This window comes from Ptychodera flava, chromosome 15, assembly GCF_041260155.1.
Source record: "Ptychodera flava strain L36383 chromosome 15, AS_Pfla_20210202, whole genome shotgun sequence".
In the NCBI taxonomy this organism is placed as follows: domain Eukaryota; kingdom Metazoa; phylum Hemichordata; class Enteropneusta; family Ptychoderidae; genus Ptychodera; species Ptychodera flava.
This window is the reverse complement of record NC_091942.1, coordinates 20,612,935-20,627,299: the sequence shown is the minus strand read 5'-3', so window position 1 is coordinate 20,627,299 and position 14,365 is coordinate 20,612,935. Positions and strand designations below refer to the sequence as shown.

The following is a 14,365-nucleotide window of genomic DNA, read 5'->3' as shown; positions in this document are numbered from 1 at the left end:
ATCTCTGAGTTGACCAGGTTTCAGTTTCGATGATCAAGTGTGCTAGTGAAACAGTTCTGGGAAACAACCGTAGATGATATGCTTTATGCAGAAGATCAGTGTCCAGTCTGGTCTGTTGATAAATTTGTGTTAAACAGGGGAAGCGAGATACGCCTGGTTCATCTTTCTGTATAGACACTTTATTGTTGTACAATTGAAAGATTTACATATCAAAACACTGACGTTGACATACAAAGATCCCCAAATGATGCTCTCAGTAGGCAAACAGTCTCTCCAACAAAGGGATTACACTGTGGTCAGCATAACATTTGGCAAGTTACTATCGGTAAAACTGGTTTGCTCATATTGAGTGGCACACTACAATCTAACAGACAATTACAAAACAATGTCCATGATTCTGATAATTTCAGCATCATTGCTCTTTGGACTTGTCAAAAACTACTACAATTTTTGCTCAAATATTTCCATTTTTTCTACAAGTACATCATATTCTCTTTGTCAAAATCAAGAATTGCGCTATTATATTAAATTTAGACTATGCCGTGCCAAAGGGGTTCATATATAAATTTCTTATACAATAGAAACATTTTGTGGAGTACATATATTTTGTAAGCTATTCAAAAATTTCACAGTTCTGTGCGTAAAATTCATGTGTAATGCCGTTAGTATGCCTTCTGATGTTAATTCCTTGCTTAAATTACACAATTTCTCAATAAATTCATCATTTCTGTTTAAAAATGCAATTCACATCAGTGTGCACTACATTCCCATTCTAGTACTATGAATAGCTGTAAGACATTACTTGTGTTAAAAATACCTGTTGGCATTTTACAATTTTTTACACCAACACTATAACAACAAATTATTGACGTATCCTACAGAATTTTTGTCCTCTATTCCATTTAGTTGATACTAATCAAGTACAGAGAGACAGACTGGCTGATACATTGTGATACACTGTATCGCTTTGAATTGTTCACCCCCACCCCCCACACTCTAAGAAAATTTCATCCTTGCTAACATCTCATCCTACGTACCATCATCAAGTACATATTCACAAAGTCAACCCGACACACAGTGTACATTTTCCTGCAATGCTCATAGTTCATTTGTTCGTAGCTGTGATACCTAAACAATATAAAATTGAGACTAACAATAAGGATGGACCAGAATCTTGAATGGAACCACAGAATAATGCATACAATTTTTTGATATAGGTTTTTGTTTTGGAGAGACTGTGTATACAATTCAGTATCTCTTTTGTAAAAGCCACATGTACAGGCTTTTTTTTTTTATTTCTTTACAGTATATATTTTTTCCATTTTGACTACTGCCATCAAGATTTTTTCCATTTTGACTACTGCCATCAAAGATCCAGTGGTCCATTCTTGTCATTCAATGTTTACAGGCAAAGTGCAGCACATCAACTGGATTCTGAACATCTTTCTCAACTACTTGAAACTGAGATGTGGCAAAGTAAACCTCTATTTATACCGATCCCATCAAATTTTTTTGATGTAAAATTTCAGCCTGGGAATGTATGTTTTAAAAAAAATTGAGATAAATCTGATCATTTCATTACATGATGTGAGATTAAATAATCGACACGACTGAAGAATACTGAATCTGTCCTGAATAGTTTTACTCATTGACATCATTCTAAGGGGTCCAGCTGCTTCACAAAGCCATGGGAAGGCCCACTAACAAAACCTATTGATTTCATGATGTAGAATGGATCCAGCATTCTTTAGAATCACCTTATAACCTAGAATTACTGGACTGCTTGCTTTAGGTCGACAGGCTGAAAAGTATAGGTAATCATGAATTTCAAATGGCTAAAATACCTGTATTTTTTGAATGATGTCCAGGTCATATTAAATTAAAACGGGTATGTGTAATAAGAAATCAACATATATTAATATAGTAATAGTATGTCATGACAGTCCATGGGAAGTCTGTCACAGCATGTCAGGTATATCCATCCACAATTCTGGCCTCCCTACAGCTGGGTTTTTGCCAGAATGCTTCATTGACTAGACTGTGTATGCTGCGACTGAGTGCCTATGAACTCAAAACACACAGAGAGTAAAATCACAGCTGACATGAAACCATGGCTCCACTTGATCGTTTTCGAGAACACACCTCAGGAAGGAAAATTAATGAAAATTGAAATAAATTTCTTGAAATACTGTCTGACTTGGCTCCAAAATTTCCCCAAGAAATATATTGTAAATGTTAGATAACAAACGTATAGCAGCAAAGACAAGCATGTAAACCCTCTATCTATTTTGTACAGTTCTCGATTTTACCCTGTTGAATGTAGTTCTACAATATATGGTTGGAATATAATTACGAAGTTACATAATTACGAAGTTACATGAAGGGAACTTCACCATAGAAGAGACCCAGGCCAGAGGTCAAGGGTCAAAGTTTACACCAATTAGTTTAGCATAAAGAGGGCCTTGAGAAAGATAACACCCATAGGTTTTTAAAAACAATCTTAAAACAATCTTAGAATGAAAACTGACACGTAAATCAGAAGTATTATAAAAATTTCCCAGGTCTTGCCAAGTCAAGTAACTTAAATGATCCTAATCTATATGGAAGACATAAATGGTTACTGATGTGGATAAGTGAATCTGAACAATGTTGACTGCCCTCTACAGTTGATTGTAGTCACACTTGTCTTCAAAATAACGGGTATTGTATTCTTTCTGGTTTCATGTCAGCTGTGAGTAGTAGCAAAGTTCACTCTTTACTTTGCCCCATTGATAGTTCCATTGGCCGTACCTGCAAATCAAGCATGAGACGTAAAAACAGTTAGCATTCACTGAATCTAACAGTCATGTGACAGGCAAAGCTGACCTCTTGTGAATACATACATGGAGGAAAACAATGTACTAGCTTCTACTAACAAAGCAGTTTACGTATTCAGATACTTGTTTTGTGGTCAAAGCACTGCAACGCTGAATACTTGTCAAAATGCCAAATGAGTCTCCATACTTTACACTACTTCTGTTTTATAGGTTTTGGTACTGTCCGGTGGCCATGCATGGTTTAAAAGAGAGCACAAGGGTTTTTAATTATGCCATCACAGATAAGCTAACTAATTTGTATTCAGTGGCTCAAGTACCAACATCTCACGCTATTCAGTGGTCTAGTCTGTGTTAGATCCATAAATGAATTTCAGGCTTTGTTTTAAGTGCTTTGTTTAAGACTTTTTAAAACAGGGTGTTATGAAAAAAACTAATGATAGAAGACATAAGGGGGGTTTACACGTGTGAGTTAAGTCCGGAGTTGACACCGGAATAAATTTAAACCTGTGTCAGTTGGACGTGTGAACAGACAACACCGAACTAACAAAGAACTAAATTAATTCGGTGTCGGAGGGCTGGTCCAGGTTCGGTGCTCCGTACTAAACAATGGCCTATTTACACGTGTGACCAGAACACCGAACTAAACGCCGAACTATATCCTGTCTTCGGGCTTGCGGTCATTACCACAATGGACGGTGTTCAAGTAAGCTCTCGCGATCGCGGCAACAATTGGCCGCAGGAAGAGATCAGGCTACTAATGTCAATCTGGAGAGACAAAAATGTCATCCCTATGATGGACAGCACGTCGAGGGATCGGCAACTATATGAAGTCGTCGCTGTCAAGGCCAGGGAGAAGGGACTCGAGAGGACAGGGGAACAATGCCACAACAAAATCAAATGGTTGCGAGCTCAGTTCCGTGGTAGTGGCCCGATGCCAGTTTACGATGAGTTGTAGGTAGTAAAGGGAAAGCAACTGGTAGTAAAGGGAAAGCAACTCCACACATCGTTCATATTTGGGTTGTTTGCGTTTTGTGTATGATATTGTGTATAATATAAGTGTATATCATGTTTAACTGTTTTATGTAAAATGTTGCTTGGCCATGGCGAGAGTACCCGTAATCTACGTGTCTTGTGTTAATCCGCACTGGAGCGGAGAGACTACTGACACTGTGATCCTTGGGCGCTACGTTTCGAAAACAGAGTTTTTTTCATCAGTCGCTTAAAATTCATTTTTGATTGGTGAGACGTGTTGAATGGTTGATTGTTTTTATTTTATAATAGGTTATTACACTTACGTTTGGTAGGGAAGCTAGAATGTCTACTAGGTGGTCTTGTTGTGTTTGTGTAGGTTCGTGTGAACCTGAGTTTGAGCTATTGTAGTTTTTGTGAAGTCTGGCGCTTATAAGTGTGTCGCCTATATTTCTGTTCCTTCTATATGCGATTATTGGTTGATTTTGGAACAGTTTTTTTAGTGTTTTGTCTTTTTCAAGTTCACTCCAGTTTTTTGTCAGGGCTTGCTTGATTTTTGTCGTTTCGATGTACGGGCTATACGTTGTTATGAAGACTACTGTATTGTTGGTGGCATTATTTCTTTCGCTTGACCCGAACTAGATTTATACCTTGTGTATGACGTGTAAACGTGAGATCGCTTAGATCGCTGATAAGGAATATTTACAGAGCGACTAATCAGATTCCCTCAGGTTTAAAAAAATACACGTGTAAACCCACCTATAGATTCAACTATACTGTTATTGACACTAATTGTGTTTGTACTTGGGATCATTTTAGGGACAAAGTCGTTATCTTTTCAAGTTATTTTGCTTATGTTTGCTTCACTCATGACATTCTGTTTACTGAAATATGCTAAACTGTCATTCATAAGATCTCTTCTCCCTACATGCATGTAGATTTGACAATAATTGCTTCAATTACATCATGTATAGTACACACTAGAAATGATGTCAATAAAAAGTGTCATTATCACACTGACATGTCACATGTATATGCAAGGTGTTACCAGAGCTCAGGGGATTGATAAGAAAAGCATAAACAACTTCTTACATGAAACAGAGAGAGTCAAAATAGTTTGAAAAGGCAGTGACTTTGTCCCTTTGAAAGTCTACATATCATCTAAGGAAGTATTTCGATGTGAATTTTTGTCCTATTACCTTTGGCCTTGAACTCCAATGAGGAAGAGAATATTCAAAATCTGGATTGGCCAGCTTTAGGTCCATCACCCAAGAATTCATGTCCCAATCCGTTACCGCATTTTCCACATGACACCTGTAGAGATTAGAAAAGAGGTATGTGAGGTAGTAATTTCTACTGAAGTATGAACACATGTCTGCTTGAAATCTGACTTTGTGATTTTCACAAGAATCCAATCCCGGAGTGAAATTTTTACTTTTAGCACACAAACCTGACATTCAGATGATCTTTTTTTTTGTGAAACATTTTAACACAACATCAAATGATACTCAGTGGCTTTTGTTTGCCACTGTAAATAAAAATGCAGTAAAAATATGTGCTCTAGGTATTCTTACTCATGATGGAAAGTTGCCACGGAGTGAAACAAAAGCAAGATTCAAGCCACTTGTGTGCTGTGACAGCTACAGAACTTGGAAAGTCAACATTTCCGGCGCTATTTGCTGAAAAACAATGCACTACTTTATGTTCTACCATTTGAAACAACCACAGACCTTTCATTAACTGAAATGGTTATCAAATAAAATTTTGGAAGATTATTATACACACAGTCTGTAATGATTGCACAAACAAGATGCAAGCAGCTACTGTATTTTAATTCCTTGCATGCTAATATAGGCAATTCATCCATCCATCGATTCATTCATTCATTTGTGATAACTGGAAGACAAGTAACTAACTATGACTCATCAAACACTACCTTTGTCTCAGATTTTAAGCTGGAATGCACCCCAGGGACAGTTATTTAGACTCTCAAACTTTACAATACAATTTAAATGAACCACATGTGAGGAATCCTTTTGAAGCTCATGGAGTAAATAGAATTTTCATTGCTTTGTTTTTGTGAAATTCAAAAATTTGATTTTCACCTGCGGAGTTAACACAGGGATATGGTGGACATTTTGAATTTCAAAGTGTCGGTAAATATTCAGTCACTTGTTTTATCAGTACCAGATTTTGCACGAATTTTTTGTACCGACTATAAAATATTCCACTGAGTGAGTAATCTTGTCTGGCTGCATTGCTGTAAGCAGAGTTTAGTTGTTCACCGTTGACCAGTATTGCAGGATGTTTCAAATAACACAAACTATACTTTTCATATCAAAACAAAATTCATGCAAAAAGCTCAAAAAGAGACTTTGTCTCATTTACTTTATTGAGTTCACTTAGGATGATGTTACTGATACTGTGAAAATGAAAGGAAATAAAGTTGAAAACTTTTGGTTGTACTTAAAATCTGCCATTTCCTGTCAACAAATGAATGACTGATATATATCATCCAGCTCATATTTCACGGGTCAAGGTACTTCTCAGCAATCTGATTCTATCAATGCCATTCAGACTCCACTTCAAATGTTTGAGATATCACTGTGAGATAACAGATCAACCATTATTGCATATACATACTGTGGTATACAATCCAAAAACCTTTATAGGTCATTGTGGCATAAAGTTTGATACATGAAGCTGTTCAGGAGCTGCACTGATTGTTTGTTGCTTGGAGAAGTCTTAACAACATATAGAATGGTTTTGCTGGAGAGCTACACAGTTATGTCACCTGTAGCCAACAAGACACTGTCACCACACAGATCAAAACATGCCATTCACCTGTTCAGCTGAGTGCCTCTGCAGTGGTCTAAAACTTTCTAAATTTTAGCGACGCTAGACAAAAGCAGCAATGATATACGATGTGAGTCAAAACCTATCCACCTCTGCTACTGCATACCGGTACGCAGTAAATGCACTCATTTATTCATCACGAGGTTCAGAAACAACGCAAGAACACAGAATACAATCAGAATTCAAAGACTCCTGTATCGTCATGTGTTTTGATTTGGCCACGTCAGATACACCCTGACCTCAGTGCTCAGAATACACACAGAGTCATGTGAGGACACCAAAACACTGTATCATGTAGGATCTGTGAAACATTACCAGCACGTACTTAAACCGCAAGAAAACAACTGGCCTCTCTGAGTCAATCGATAGAAATTTCTAGAAATCTCTGTGAGTCAGCAAAAAATAGCCACACATGTAACGAGATATTACTATTTTTTTGTGAAAAGGAATGAAAATCTTGTTCACCACTGTGAACATGACACACTGTCAAAGAGAAGAAACTGCACAAGCATGGTTGACTGTAACAGTGATATCAATCCTTGTGATAGTCAAAGCATTATTCACAATATTGACGTTGTGGAGGCCTGTTCACCGCACAAAACTGGTATTGCTGCTATTGTGTTTTTCTTTAGCATAGCTGCATTATGGGCAAAGTTTAGACTTCACCACATGGAAGTAGGGTAGAGAGGAAAGGGAAAACACAAATATGGAAGGAAGCCATGATTGTGGCGGCACGGAAGTACCATGGTATCAATGTCAGCATTCATTTGCCAACTGGACTAGGCTGAGGGATCACTTCATGCATCAAGTTCATGTGAATATTTTCTTGGGTCACGGTGACAAAAGCAAGAGTACCGGTAATCAAATTCTTTGTTTTGCATCCACTAAATTTTGAAAAGTAGGCGGGTAAGCTGTTCAAGAACAGACACAGAGAATTTCACACTCTCAAGTTATATATTAACTTGATTGTTTCCAAGTAATATGAGTGCCCATCCAAGAATCAGAGCAATTACAACTGCTTTATCACCTCCATAATTTCCACCACAATGTGACATTCTGCAAGCAATAGCATGCAGGTGTACATTTTACAATACGTAAGCAAAGCATTGTTATGTAAGGCAGAAAAAACTACATGGTACAGTCCTATTCAACTACACTGTGATGTTTTTTTCATGAAAGCCTCCAAACATCTATGTACCCGGGACGCAAAACAAAAAAGTGATCACTTCAAGTTCTTCAACATATGCAAAAATTTGCACATCTCACTACAAACATTGCTGTAGTGCCTTTCCAAATATTGTGTAGGAAAAGTGGAAATTACATACTTCTGTGTAAAAACTTGAGAGGTTTACAGGCAAATGACTGGCTTCTGGCAGACTTTTCGAAGAGGTGCCAATAAATAGTTTTGCGAACAAAAACACAAAGGGAGTTTACTTGAATTTCCAGTATTACTGGTTCAAATCATGGGTACGTATACGGAGGGCGGCTGACAGGAGGGAGATCACAGACAAGAACAAAGCACACTCACTCACTCACAGGTGTCTTGGATCAGTAGGGAGGTTGTTTATTACTAATCACAAATTTACTAAAAACTGTAGGTCCAATGTTTCCCCATTGAAATGCAATGACTGGATATTGTTATGTAAATGAAGAGTGCTAGCTTATGGGGAAAACACTAGTGACCTACAGAAAGTACAACTAGAACCATAGACCCTCAAGTTTTTCTTGAAAGTCTATGCTAGAACTAAACTAACTAAGGACTAAAGTACCGCTGGAAATTACAAGCGTTACTAGGGACTCATTAAAATTACAGGTACAAAGTAACTGAAGTAAAATTACCGGCACAGAGTGACTCTCAAATAGAAAATAGCAAAGCCAAAGTGGAGATGTTTAAATAGTTTACTTAAAGCGCAGTGGTCGTCGCGCTGCGCGTGCGCGATTTTTTTGTTGATAAACATAAATGTTTGTAAACATAAGTCTTCTCAACTTCAATCGGAGTGAGATGGGAGCGGTCCCTCACTTTGTTAACGCCTTTGTAAGACTCAACATCATGCAATAGTAAAATATTAAGATCGGAAGCGAACTTCAGCGGTATATTTCTTTCTATAAACTCATGTAAGGCTACGAACATTGAGACACTCTGCACATTATGTCGCTGAGTTTACTGCATGCAGTCACAGTGAACAAACGGGTTTGATCGCGCGCGGTCACGCTGGTTGTACACAATGCTATGTACAGCACAGTAAAAATACATCACTAAAATGATCAACATTGTATATATATATAAGTAGACCAGCAACAAGCACAATGCCTAACACAAAAATTACACTCAAGACCATGATCGGCAAGCCAGAGCAGGACACGGGAGATGCTGTTGCTTCGATAAGGGAGAAGGTCACCGCGTTGACGTACACGGATATAAGAGAATCCGGTCCCACAACCAGCTGCACAACGTACCGGCCCCGCGACGACTTGGCCCACGACCCACTGTTGATCACCATTTCTTACTTCTTCTAGTAATACGTGGCAAGAAATAGTCAAATGACAGGACACAATAGACAAAACGAGCGGGTTTTCGCGGCATTTGGCAGGAAAATTGCACGGCTACACATAGGGACGTATTGAGAGATCCTGTGCACGGTCATGGCAGAGATCCAACGGCTAGCTAGTGTAGGCCTACCGGTGCTACGCAAACTTCGTTGTTGTACCTCCTGATTGCCGCATGCCGGGTAGGTCTGAATCCTCTTTCAAATGAGTTAACCCTACATAACAAGAAGACCTATGAAAGGTCCTTCGCTTGACTTGATACCTGTACTCGGAATTCTCGTTTGCACCCCCAACGGGGTAAACTTCGTAGTGGAGTTGGATTCTCCACAGCCGAGTTGTTCTCTTGACACCGACGTTCATGCAGACCACGGAATAGATGCTTCTTGCTGCAGCGGGCATTGCTCTGCGAGCTGTAGATTTCTGTAGCTTGCATTTTTGTCAATTGTACTCCTGTTGGGCCTCTTGAAATGAAAGTTCTCGTCCTTGCTAGCGATGTCGTAGACATTGATAGTATGTTGGCATATACACGCGTAAGGGCAAGTGTTTAGCTCCATGGCTCGAGCGAGCCCCATTCAACTGATTCAAGAAAATCATGATCAAATGTGATCTCAATCCAGCGTGTAATTACTGTTCAATATTCAGCAGATATTTAACTTAGATTAATTGACCTTTTATTGCGTGTTAGATTTGATAAGTTGCTATGCTTGTGACAAATCAGCCGCCATATCAGCGGTAATATCGCAAACATAATAATCAACCCGTAACATCATGCGGCATTCTCGGATATGTTGTCAACAAGGGGGGACCCCCTCAGGAGCATGCGCAGCACGACGACCACTGCACTTTAAAGTGCAATTTTCAATCCAAGGTTCTCGCATTAGTGGAGTTCTCCTCCCAGTCAAACACTTGGCCAGTACGATGTTTGATTTCTATAACATTAATTACACAAACTGATCTCAACCTTTTGGCACTTTTTGCTAATCCTGCAAACAGAGTTTATACAAGTGTTTGATTGACGATTGGGTCAAATCGCCAATGGTCATTGATTCCCCACCACCAATGCTCAAATTTCCTGAAAAATCGTCTTCCAGTAGTGTTAAAATTTGAATATAACCAGAGTTTGATCGGCAGCAGCTTCGCGCTGACTGCTTGGCAGTCTGTCTGCATTTTTGTGACCGGAAAAAACTAAAAAATGGCATTTTCTGGAGCATGTGCCCTCGTGTTGCCTGTTTGGTGTCCACTTACACAATGAACGCCGCCATAGCTTCGTGCCCTTTTGAAGGGAGGCTCTGCCTTTAAATAACAGCTTTCACAAACAAGTCAAACCAAAAGTGACTCTCAAATGGTAAATAGCAAAGCGAAAGCGGAGTTGTCTTAATTGTTTAATAGAAATTACAAATTCAAAACCAAGTCAAAGCCAAAGTCTACTAAGAACAAATTCTCAAGAGGGATCGCTATCCCAAACCCAATAATAAAGCTAAAGGCAAGGAGAAAAGGCAGGGCTGGGTGGGGAAAAGTTTGCGGCTGCTGTTGCTGCTTGCCAAGAGAAGTGCTGAATGACGCTACAGTAATTTGTAAATCCCGCTGAGGCCAAGCTTAGTGTTTACTTATGTAAAATACAAAATAAAGGCAGATGATTGGCCGGAAAGGGACTGCATGCAAATGTGACCTATCGGCAGAAAACAAAATAAGCTGCATGCAAATGTAACCTTTGAGCCTGTAGTGATCCCCCAGGTTGGAACTACCCTTTGATTTGAAACCAGTTTACATGTAATATCAGTAGTGTTAGAAAATGAAGGACACGTACGATAAAGCATGGACCTCTTTTTTACGTCCATGGATAAAGGCACTGTGAGTTTCCTTTTTGAAAGAGAGAGAAGTGATTCATTGCCTTTCCAATAGAGCAGCTGAACCATGGACTAAAACAAAATTAGGTCCATGGCTGAACATAGTTTGAATTTTTGGAAGCATCCCTTAGAGCAAATCTTAGCTGACTGAGAATGATGACTTTCTACATCTGATATTTCATGGCCAATAATTTGGCTACCTAGAATACATTCACCAACACCACAAGCATAGAAAAGCCTTCACTGGTCAGCAAAGGGGCTGACACAGTGTTTAATCTTACATGAAATCTCTGAAGTGTTGTTTACCTTAATAGCAGTAGAACTCTCCGGTCTTCTGGACACACTGTCCTTGTGGATAGTCTCTGTAAATGCTGGCCAAGGAGAGTTGTGATTGTACTTGGTTTTGCTGGAGAACAACTCATAGCCACATTTTGAACAGACGTACATTCCTGAAATCGCACAGGTAAACAAAACAAATAAACAAAGATTATGTAAATTTCAGTACAATCAAGTCAAGGCAGGAGGAATGGCTTTACATAGTAGATATTATAGATCTTTACATTTTTGGTCACAGGGGCATTCTCGTCAGATATAAAACTTCTTTGAATCACAAATTGCATCCCATACACGTCTGTTGATAAAACCATTACCCTATTGACAAGAAGTAGACCCTAAAGTCAGTGAAAGAAAGTCAAAGTGCTGGTGAAGACACCAGAAGGCAAAACACATGTGGCTCAATACAGAATTTATATAATGTAAACTATATGTCTCCATTTTTCAGAATGTGAAACACTAGATCCCGGAGTTCCAGGATCAGTGGCAACACAGCATATTACCTGCATCCCCTTTTACCAGTAAGAATTCAAGAAATACATTAAATTTGGCTTGTTTATTTTTATAACCTTTTGGGCTGAGCCATTAGTTCAACAAAGCTCAGTACCATTCCTTTTACCAGCTAGTTACAGATATAAACTCTCAGTTTAAGCTATAATAATGGCCTTTGTTTGTTTTTTTCCAAATTTGGCGGACGTGCATCTGTTTTCTATAATGTAAATGGCCCAGAGATTAACGACTTTATCGAGATCCGCACTAAAGTCACAAAGAATTCAACGAATAGTAGAAATGTATACTGCAATTTAATGGAAGTCGTTATTTGTATATCCTGGTAGTATGGTACAAAATAATCGAGTCGTGTCTCAAGATTGACAATACGCAATATCTATACAATATCACGTACAAGGAAGTTGCAGGAAATATGTAATGCTGACTCACTTGCACTCTCTATTTTTAATGGAAACCACGCTTGACTTCTCGTAGGATAAGATATCAGCAATGTACAAAATCAACGATTCGAAGTTTGTTTTTTAACTACTGTCAGTCATAAAAAGTCAGAAAATGAAAAAGAAAACACATACAAAGTACAACGTATCTGAATTTCAACCGAGATGTTATGACAAAACTCGCCTACATCTATGAACATACCATGGCAAAAGACAATGCATAGCGATATTCACAGCCTGTTTTTTTCCGCTGGTACGAGCGAGATAACAGATTATGAAACCGTCAAACCCATAGAGCGCACTGTGTTTAGTCAGACCTTCAACTTGCCCAACCTCGGCTGTAGCCCACATTCTCAGCCTGTTAGTTTGATACATACCCGACTCAAAATGGTCTCGATATTTCTCTCCTCCAAACCATGAACAGAACGACATCTTTCTGCGGTAAAAGGTGGCACACAGTCACTGATATGTGCTTGATTATCTTCGAAGTTGTCGCAGTAGCTCGCAGTGCTGTCCTGAACCTACTTGCGTCTGAATAGCAGCTCAGGTAAATATATACGATGCTGAAGTGGGACTCAGTTTCGGATTCGCTTTCGGATTCGTGAACGGGTACGAATAACTGAGAATAGTTTTATATTTCCAGCTTATATTATTATTTTTTCGAAGGATACGATAACTACTGATGCACAAGGAGATATTTTAACTAGACCACCTTACTGCACATGTAGCATGTATTTCATGACATAAATGTTTCGCACATAATCATAATTTATACGGTTAAAAAAAACACTTTAGGCAGAGACTAGTCACGGTGCATGAGTACACAAGACAAAACTGTTGAAAAATCAGTCAAAAATTACAACTTATGAGCTGTCCATCTGGATTATGGGTATTATGCAGTTCGGACTATTCAAGCTAACAGTACTACGCACAATTCAAAGAAATGCATTCAATGCAATCTTTATTACACAACATATTTTTAGTCAGGGAGTTTAGTATGGTATTTTCAAAATGAAATCCTGTAGAACAACATCAACCAAAACATCAAAGTAATACAACACATTAGCATTTCACCATGTGACACACATTGTGACATATAAACAAATTAAAGTATAAATGTTTTGATAAATTTTGTTTTCCTTGATCGACACTTCCTTTCAACTTCGAATTACAGTGCTTTGAAGTTTTCTGTAATTTCTATTTCTTTAAATTTTTAATTGTGAATATATGCACACAATTTATGCTATACTACATATGCCGACAGGTAACCCAGTAAAAACTTGTTCTTGATGACAAGTATTTATATTTGCATACTAAAGTACTGTGGGCTATTTTATTTTCACTGGAATTTATTTTAGCTGAAAACAGATTTTCATTGCTTCACTGTGATATTATTTTCACTTCGTCTAGTCTGATTGGATTTTATTTTCGCTGAAAAGAGGATCTAGCGAAAGTAATGTAAATAAATGCCAAGTGAAAATAAACTATTCGACAGTATTACAAAATAGGCTGAAAATATAAAATTTCTTTCAGTCACTTGAATCCGAAACTAAATTTGAATCCGAAAACAAGTCTAACTTCAGTATCGTAGTGAATCATCGTCCGCTCGCACGGGTCCGTACGGTTAGGCTGCGTTCACAACAAAAACAGTCGGGGGTGTAGAGGAATTCAGGGGGATTTGAAAATTTCTGCGGTAGTAGAGGGGGGGGACTTAAAAGTTTTGCTCTGCCTATGGGGGGCACCTGAAAATATTTTGGTTCCCTTTTTTACGATTCGAAGCTGTGATGGGGTAATTCAATGAAAATTTGATAACATTTTAATGTCATCCAATTGTTGCAATTTTATTAACAATTAAACAAAATCTAGAACCATTTTGTCACATTTCATTACTTTTGTCTCAAAAAAATCTAAAACTGTATGAATTTTGATAAAAAAATAAACAAACAAGGAGGCCCAGTATCGGGGCAGAAGCTGCAACTGTTGATATTTTTTTTTCAATATTTCTATGCAGTAGGCCTATATCTCATACAGTTTTCTTGCTGTCTCCCTA

At 38.3% G+C, this 14,365-nt stretch overlaps 1 protein-coding gene across 1 annotated transcript; it reads right to left on the bottom strand.

The window, feature by feature from the left end:
* Positions 1–157: 157 nt before the first annotated feature.
* LOC139151494 (methionine-R-sulfoxide reductase B1-like) lies at positions 158–12,918 on the bottom strand. Its single transcript, XM_070724332.1, has 4 exons — positions 12,693–12,918; positions 11,342–11,484; positions 4,985–5,099; positions 158–2,790 (listed from the first exon to the last, which is right to left on the bottom strand). The coding sequence occupies exons 1-4, from the start codon at positions 12,745–12,747 to the stop codon at positions 2,756–2,758; spliced, it is 348 nt and encodes a 115-aa protein (XP_070580433.1). The 5' UTR covers positions 12,748–12,918; the 3' UTR covers positions 158–2,755.
* Positions 12,919–14,365: the final 1,447 nt, after the last annotated feature.